The 8,872-nt window shown below is 45.3% G+C and overlaps 2 protein-coding genes across 2 annotated transcripts in view; both read right to left on the reverse strand.

Annotated features, from left to right (window-relative positions):
• Positions 1–1,876: 1,876 nt before the first annotated feature.
• LOC104131871 (guanylate cyclase activator 2B-like) lies at positions 1,877–4,572 on the reverse strand. The gene is made up of 3 exons (XM_009645085.1): positions 4,498–4,572; positions 2,836–3,027; positions 1,877–1,942 (listed from the first exon to the last, which is right to left on the reverse strand). Exons 1-3 carry the CDS (start codon positions 4,570–4,572, stop codon positions 1,877–1,879), a joined length of 333 nt encoding a protein of 110 aa, XP_009643380.1.
• A 2,291-nt stretch (positions 4,573–6,863) lies between these two features.
• The window catches only part of LOC104131736 (PHD finger protein 7), a 13,285-nt gene continuing 11,276 nt past the window's right edge, over positions 6,864–8,872 (reverse strand). The window contains exon 9 of the mRNA XM_035900508.1: positions 6,864–6,905. Within this exon, the coding sequence (XP_035756401.1) occupies positions 6,864–6,905 (42 nt within the window). The remainder of the gene's footprint in view (positions 6,906–8,872) is intronic.

Raw genomic sequence — 8,872 nt, forward strand, 5'->3', positions numbered from 1 at the left:
AGCCTGGGGTTTTTGCACAAACATGAGGCCTCCAGGAAGCTTCCCACAGTGTGCAGGTGTCACTGCGTTCCTGGCCGAGCTGATAAGCCGGCCTGATGAAATCTTTGCTCTGCTCCGAGAATGCTGTGCCTACAGCCCCATTTCCCAGAAACTGTTGGTAAATGCAGTCTTCAAAATTTTTTTCTTTAGTGGGACTTCTACAGCCTGCTGCAAGACTGGAACGCCACTCCCACCCGTTTTTTCGTTGCTTTCTCATTTTTTTCTTTTGCTGTGTGCCCTCCCTCTTCCCTTCTTCTGTATCATCTCCCAATTATGAGAAATCTCATCCAGCAAGTGCAAAATGGAGGTTGCTCTTTAACCCCCTTTTCGGGTATGAAAAGACAGTGTTGTACACAGTAATCCATAATCAGTCTGAGGTGCTCCTGTTGAAGCAGGGCAGGGCACTATGTACAAAGTGGGAGATTTGTGGGAGAACACACACAAGGGTCCCAAGTTCAGACCCCTCGACCCCCTTGAACACTGGGAGAATATCAGCAGGTAGATCTTGGTTCTGCTCTTGTTGCAGTAGTGTGAGGCTATCAGTGGCATTTGCTATTGGATGCTTATTGCCCCAGAATAGTCAACATTACTGGGTGTAAAGAATTCTTTTCTGCACCCAGATAGCTTTTCTGCCAAATGAAACAGGAATTTCTACACCTAATTTTTTTTTTCAAACATCAGTTCTGGATTTAGGCACCTCGCTCCTGGGATAACTGCCCAGCTTCATAGCATTGGCAGTCTTTGGAGAACTTGTTTGATGAGTTGAGGGCCACATATATATGAAATGGAGATAATAATTTAACAGTTAAAAGTAAAAGGGAATAATTTAAAACTTAAATTTGGTCTTAAATTACTATGACCCATAAAAAGACCACAGATTTTTTTAAGTTCAGAAAAATATTAACAAGATATCTTTTATTCCAGTGAAGGCCCAGGCATGAAAGACCTTACATAGGAGAAAAGCAAAAAAAGGCAAAGCAGGCTATCATAAAAAGCCCACCACAAAGGCCAGCAAAAACATAACCAAAATTACTAGTATTACTAGCTTTTATTTCATATACAGCCTATAAACATGGTCAGATCTTCTCTTCACAATCTTGCTACCAATAAATAAAAACACAGGACAATGTTTTAATTTCAAAGTGATTTCAGCCTTGCAGTTTGGACTTCCTTTCTCCTAAATAGAGCTCAGTGAGTATCTGTAATGAAGGGAGCTTCCATACACTTTTGCAGAAAGTGTTCCTCTGTTCCTCTATATCCATTCCCTAAACTGGAAACCATAGTGCAAATAAAGTTTTGAGAATTTTCTAGCTATGAATGGCTAGAATGGTAAAGGCCCTGGTAACTGGTCGCCAGGTTACTTGCTGCAGATCTGTTACAAACACATGCATGTCACACGCAGACCTAAAGGCAGAGAGACAGTTAACCAATGCAGTGGGTAGTACGGGCTGGAAAAGCACATAACCCAGCTTGCTGGGTGTTGTGTGTAGGGGAGGCCATATCACAGGCAGGTTTACATACTCAACAGGATGCGGGACACTGCTCTTTTTCACCCATTGTGTTTCAATCTGGACAAAATGGTGGAAAATGAAACTGTGCCCAGCACATTTTTGTTACAGTGTGACACAGCTCATGCAGAACTGAAACCTCCCGGATGAGGTTTACAATCTCACTGGTGGTGGCACTGGATCTGACGACTGAAGTATTACCCCTACTATGCCTACTTGAGTCAGCAGTTCCAGTTTGACTGTAGTGGAGATGGAGCCCGAATATTGATTTGTGAAAGTATGTGAACTTCCCAGTTTGACGCATTTTGTTTGGATTGTTTCTTCTTGATTCAAAAGCAACCAGCACAGGCAGCATTGGCACAGATTTCACATAAATCTTCTTCTCGGACAGCCAGGTCTGTTAGAGAGAAAGGGAGGGTTTCAAGGAGATGGCAAGAGAATTTATTGGAGAGCAGAGCCATATATCAAGGGATTTGGAGACTCCTTGCCATTACTGTTTTATTGGTTCTAATATTCCTTGGAGCTATTACTGGTATAAGTAAAATCAGCACTTGCAAAAATCTGGCTTAAGGAGTGAAATCAAACCTGAATATATTGGAGAAGAAATGGGACCATGTGGAGGCAAAAGAACATTAGGACATTTGTGGAAGGCTGGTGGAGTTGTGACTTGCAGAATCACGACATTCGTTACACTGGTAGCATCTCTTCCTAAATCATCCATTGTATCAGAGAGCAGATAAATACAAATAATAAAATAAAAAAGCAGGCACTGTAGCAGCCAGCCGAAGAGTCACTATGTGTGTGGTGACAGATCATTGCACAGATCATTCACCTAATTTACATCTCACACCTCTTTTAGGCTTCCTGGAAAAACGCCTTTTTCTACACTGATCAGAGAGGCATTACTCCAGCTCCCAGCTTGCAGTTATCTAGGATGGAGTGGTAGAACCCTGCCTTTCCTGTTAGCCAGAGGGGATAGTGAGCTCTATTGCTTTAAGCCATGTAAATTATCGTGAAACTCCTTGGAGGAAGCTGTTTCATGGTTGCATACAGCGGTCTGAGCTGTACAGGCTACAGCTAAGATCAGCAGGAATGTTCTGGTAAGGGCTCACAGCTAGGGGGGTTCAGGAATGTTCTGGTAAGGGCTCACAGCTAGTGGAGTTCAAGCCCTGCCAGAGGGGCAGTAGAAAGGCAGCATGAACTCTCTCACCTGCTTTGCCTTCTACTACTTGAATATTTAAGGCTGAAAAGTGTGATAAAAATGGGAATGATGTAATAAGAGCTACATACACAGCCTCTCGAAAATCATGGATGCATCTTCTCTTTTGCATGCATGTTGAAACTCCTCAGGGAGATCTTTTTCATCACACGGAGAATAGCTAGCCATTGAAACTGCCACGTGAGGGTTAAAGTGTCTGTTCTCATCCATAAGCTCCTTTAGCTTCTTCACGGACTCAAGGGAGAATTTCAAGTCTCCATCCTATGTGGACAGAACCAGAAAAAATGGAAGTCACTCTTTGTGCAAATCCATTCCAATTCAAACATAACTGCTCCCAAAAAACTATACCACAGGGAAAAGACAGTTTTGAAACAAATCCGAGATAAATTTGGTGCTGGCTGGAGGCAAAATGATCATCTGTTCAAGGCAAGGACCTCTCAAAGTAGGACTGAGCTTTGATTGGCTGGTCAGGTCTTTCGAAGTCTGTATCACAGGGTATAAAGGCAGGATTAGTGCATTTCTCACTCCCTGGAGAGAGACCCATAAAATGTGGGGCCTAAAAACACAGGCTGGGAATCTTCAGCCTTCAGGAGAAGTGACCTAGCAATATGTGGTAGAGGTTTAAAAGATCATGAGTCAAATGCAGGTAAATTGAAATTTATTTTGTTCACACTTTCTTCCAATACACCAGTAGAGAACTCCAAGCCTTGGCTGCCACATGTTAGGCTCTAACCATGCAAAGGTTGCTGTTCCTTCATGTGACACGCTGCTAAGAGCTGAAATCCCTCATCCCAAGGTACTCTGGCAAGTTTCTTTAATTTAAAACTTTTCCATGCAATTAATGGGACACAGTCACTGGCAGCATAAACATGACTCTTCTGACTCAAAGCACATACCAAAAGCTTCAGGAGGCTGGGGGAGTGTTCTGAGGAATGTTACTTCATGTAACATGATTGGTAGACCCAATGCATCTGTTAATGGCCATTCCTTCAGTTTCACATGAATCCCGTGGTTGAGGTCATAAACTTAAATTGCAGTTGTTGCAACTGTTAAGTGAGGTGCATAAGGTCTATATGTGTCTGCACATAGGAGAGAAGTAAGCATTTTCAAATTGACCTTTAGCATGTGTTTCCACCTGGTTTAGTGAGCAATGTGTAGTCAGTGTCAGCCATAGGTGCTGTGAAGTTCAGAAAAGTTGCTATGGCATCCTCTAACAGCTTATCTGCCTGTTAATATTTCACTGGATCCAGCTAAGAATTTCTTTCACTTTTTTTAATATATGTGATATGTGTATGGGCTCCATCACATAAGCTTTCATATCATAAAGAACTTCATGGCTGGCAGCAGGAGAGAGAAGAAAAATTCTCCATTGTCACATCTTGCTTAAACCATTCCATAAAGCTAGACTTGTCCCTTGTTCCTGCAGCTTCACAATACATGGGGTTACGTATAAAAGAAAACCCTGGAAGTGCAGTGCCTCAGTCAGCAAGGGAGTTCAGAACAGTGCTGTGCCTGGTGGAGATGAACAGCAGCAGCCTGTTTGTACCTGAAGCGCTTCATCAAAAGAAAAACTGAATCACTGGGAGATGACGTTGAATAGCAAGCCAGAACAAGGAAAAATTAAGGACTATCAGTTTAGTTCAAGATTCATGTTGTAGCCACAACATTTCACATAATATCAGTACTTCGCTAGCCTTGTAAAACCAACAAATTAAAGATCACAAAACTCACCTGAATGTAGACTGCCTGGGAGCTGTGCACCAGTAAAAGGACTGCAAGGACCATGAAGGGAAGAAAGTCTTTCATAGTGCCTGTGAAGTACATCCTCTCCTAGGCTGAATATTTTTTATTTTCTCTTGCTATTGTCTTTGTCCTCCCTTTGTTTTGCTCAGACTTGCTTCTTCTTAGCACCTTGGCTAGCAGTCAGAGCTCTACTCTCCAAGTGCAAAGCTGGAGCTTTATAAAGACTTCACAAATCATTTTCTTGGTAATCCATTAACCTAAACTCTTTATTGACATATAATAAATCCTATCAGCAGTATCGGTAATCTACTTCTTAGTAAAGTAAGCCAGTCATGCCTAGGCAGATCCTGGGGTTTATGAGTCCCTCTTACTTTGAGAAATGACATTGGCATGCAAAGCATTCCAGCCTGCAATAAATAAATGGTAGAGATGGATCTAATGCAAGAGCTGAAAGTCTCCGAATAGGGAATGTGCTCGGGCTTCTGGTCACTTCCTGTGAGAGAGAAAGAAATTTAGAAGGAGACAGAACAAAAATGGATCTCTTGCACTAATTGCTGGCCAGGTGGGTACCTCTCTTGGGGATTCCATGTACTAAAGGGGTAGCAATGGACCGAGGCAGATGAACACAGGCTGTGCCTGTGTTTGACTAGAGATAAAATATCATCTTGCTGCTACTTTTTGCAGCACCTACTTTAAATGCACACATTAAAATGCACAGGGATTGTCATTAAGGATAAAGGCTGACATGAATCAAATAAATTTCTCTGAGACTTTCAGTCTTATCCAGAAAAATGATAATGTCACACAGATGGAGAAGCATCGATGTGCCTCCCTCAGCTCAGGTCCTTTTATCTGGGAATGATTTCTGGCATACTGTGGCTCTGGAGTAGCAACACACCATGCCAAACAACCCTCCTGAAACTGGCAGAGCAGACGATGGCAACAGCTAGCCACTTTCTCAAATCTCAGCAATGTTTTATGCCAGCCAAGGCTCTAATTAGGTCTTACTGTATTCCAATCTATTGCTAAGATGACATTGAATACTACCATGCTGCTTGGTATAAAATCCCAGGAACTAAATCAGCCTGGAGTTCCCAGGCTTTATATGGAGGGAATGGGACTCATCTGGTACAGGATAACCCCAAAATTTCAGTAAAGCTGAAGCTGGTAGTGCTGACTGCTTACTGATAGACTGAGCTTCTCTCCCCTCCACCAGTCCAGTCTACTCCTCATCCATGAAACTGCATCCCCTAGAATCATCTCTATTACCACAAAGTGAGTTTGCTTTCTCTGCTTTCCACGCTGCTGTTGTGGTTTAACCCCAGCTGGCAACTAAGCACCACGCAGCCAGCCACTCATCCCCCCCACAATGGGAAAGGTAGAGAATCAGAGGAGTAAAAGTGAGAAAACTCCTGGGTTGAGATAAAGACAGTTTAACAGGGAAAGCAAAAGCCGCACGTGCAAACAAAGCAAAGCAAGGAATTAATTCACCACTTCCCACGGGCAGGCGGGTGTTCAGCCATCGCCAAGAAAGCAGGGCTCCATCACACGTAGCGGTTAATTGGGAAGACAGATGCCATCACTCTAAATGTCCCCCCTTCCTTCTTCTTCTCCCAGCTTATATACTGAGTACGATGTCATATGGTGTGGAATAGCCCTTTGGTCAGTTTGGGTCAGCTGTCCTGGCTGTGTCCTCTCCCAGCTTCTCATGTACCTGGCAGAGCTGAGAGCTGAGAAGTCCTTGCCCAGTCTAAGCACTACCCAGCAACAACCAAAACATCAGTGTGTTATCAAAATTCCTCTAGTATTAAATCCAAAACATAGCACCATTCCAGCTACTAGGAAGAAAATTAACTCTGTCCCAGCAGAAACCAGGACAGCTGCTGTGGCCAACAGCCAACATCATGCCTGTGCCCTTAATTGCTCTAAAATTGGTCATGTTGTAGAGTGCACTTTCTAGCTCAAACAGAATCCAACATACAGTATTTGCTAAGGCCACAAGCTGTGAATTGTCACCACAATACGCTGACCAAACTACTCAGTGACGTGGAGGAAGGCCCCCAAAATGGATGCAAACCAGAAAGACAAGGCAGCCCCAACCATCAGAGGCTGCACCCATTAAGATAAGAAAAAGAATGTCCTGCCTGGAGGAAGAGAAAGGGTCCAGTGAGGGACAAGACAACCCCAGACCCAAATACTGATAATGGACTGAACTGTCACATGAGGGGAGAAGAACTTAAATCGCAAGGGTTATAATTGCCCAGGGATTTCTTTGTTTGGGGTCCCTCTCTGGAGGCATCCAGCTCCAGCTGGTTTTTACCACTGTTCCAAACAATAAATCCATCTAGCAAATGTCATGTCAAAGACTCTGCCTCAGGGAAATGGAGGGTCAGGCCCTAGGGGAGAGGAAGAGCCCAGGGGTGAGCGTGTATGAGCAAGGAGGCAAAAAGGGGCACCCGTCAGCTCAGCGGAGCTGCCACTGTCAAGAGAATCCAGTCCCAGCAGGTGAAGTCTTGGGTGGTGTGTGTACGACCCCCCGAATTCTAGCAAAGTGCTCAGGGAGCAGCTTCCCCTTGGTGTAACAGCAGAGGACATGGCAATAGCCTGGAAGTTTTGCAGAGGTGTCATGAGAGAAAGCCACGCCTAGAGTCCAATTTGGTGAAGCCAAGGGTAAGAAAGCAATTAAATGTAGGGAATGAAAAGGTACATTGAGCAGCACAACACAGGTGATTGAAAACTGCTCCCCACTGCATCCTTGGTTCCCAGAAGTGCTGGCTCATGATGCCACTTGGAGCATGGAATACCGCTTTTCATCAGTGTCATGCCTGGAAATCTCAGCGCTTCTGATCCGACTGCTTTTCCATATGTCATGAGGTACACATTCTCCCCTCCACCTTATTTTAAAAAACTCCAAAGAGAATTACAGCTGGCTTACACTGGATTTTTCACTAATTTATCTAAGAGTTACACCAAGCTCTGATGCCCATTTTCGTCCATTACTTCACACCCCTCATTTCTGTCTTGTTTAGACACTATTAAGATAATAATGGAGAATTTAAACCCTTGAGTGGAACTGTTGCAATTTTTGTCTGGATTAATCCAATCCACCTATAAGTTTTTCCAAGTACTTGGAAAGAAAGGACTCCCTGTCAAAACTCAGATTGTGTGCCTTGCCTGTTTGCTGTACTGTTCTTAATTGATGGGAATCACTTATGCTTTAGAGGAAATGGGGCCTTTCCTCAGAATGGTTGTCCAGTGCCTTCACAAGGAGTCTTAGCAGCATTCCCCCAAGCATGGGCGGGGATGATGGGAGCACGTACCTAAGCAAGAAAAATCTTTAAGATGAAACAGAGTCACCTAGCACACTTAGTCACCTCCAGGAATGACTTTTTTAGGCTGTACCTTTGAATTAAAAGGTCTACAGCAAGCATAAATCTGGAACTAGGCCCCTAAATGCTTTTTGTGCTCAACCTGTATTGTAGCCAGCTTGAGCTTAGCCATGAGAAGGGTGAGAGCTGAAGAGAAAGAGCTATGAGATTTCTGATACCAGTGGATCTTTAAGTATGCTGAAAAGACAGTGTGTCTACCTATTGTTTTACTCTTCCAGTGCCATTAAAGCCCCCTGAGCTTTTCAGTTTGGGGTGGGGGGCAGCAAGCATGGCACACAAATACCAAGAAAGAGAGAAACTCCTTGTGCAGGTTTGTGGGAGATGCTGGGGGGAGGTGTGGGGCTGTGAGGTGCTTCTGGGGGCAACAAGGGGTCCATAGGAGGCACACATACGTGAGGATGGCTTCTCCGTGCCAGGGCTGCATGTGGGCTGGGCTCTGTGGTGGTAACTGGGGGGTTTCTGGGGTGGGGGCTTTGGCAGAAGCTGCTTTGCAGTGGGGTAGGCTGTGGTGGGGCAGACTGGGGGAGGGGAGGCCACTCTACAACAGTGCAGGATTTGGGGCAGTTTCTGGTCTGTGGCCGCATGCACCTAACACAGCAACACCCCCAGACCCCGAAGTTTCCCCCCCAGACTGGCAGCAACCGCCCTGGCACAGCCCCCAAAACCTGTCAGCAACCTCCAAGCCCACGAACTCCCCCAAGACCAGGGGCACGCCTTAAAGCTGCCAACAGCCTCCCAGGTCCAGGAAGAACCGCCAAAGACAGAAACACCCCCAAAGCGGGCACCTGCCCCCAGACCAGGCAGCAACACCCCCCAAAAATGGCAGCACTTCCGGCCCCAGCGGGGCGTAGCCGCCCCGAGCCCGGGGAGCTGAGGCCATGCCATGGCAGCAAGGGGCGGCCCCTGGGCCGGACCCCGCAACTCGGCCGGGACAGGGAATGGAGACCGGAGCAGGGAGCTGGCCCAAGTCCAGC

The sequence above is a fragment of the Egretta garzetta genome, unplaced genomic scaffold (assembly GCF_000687185.1).
Source record: "Egretta garzetta isolate BGI_Z169 unplaced genomic scaffold, ASM68718v1 scaffold108, whole genome shotgun sequence".
Taxonomy (NCBI): Eukaryota; Metazoa; Chordata; class Aves; order Pelecaniformes; family Ardeidae; genus Egretta; species Egretta garzetta.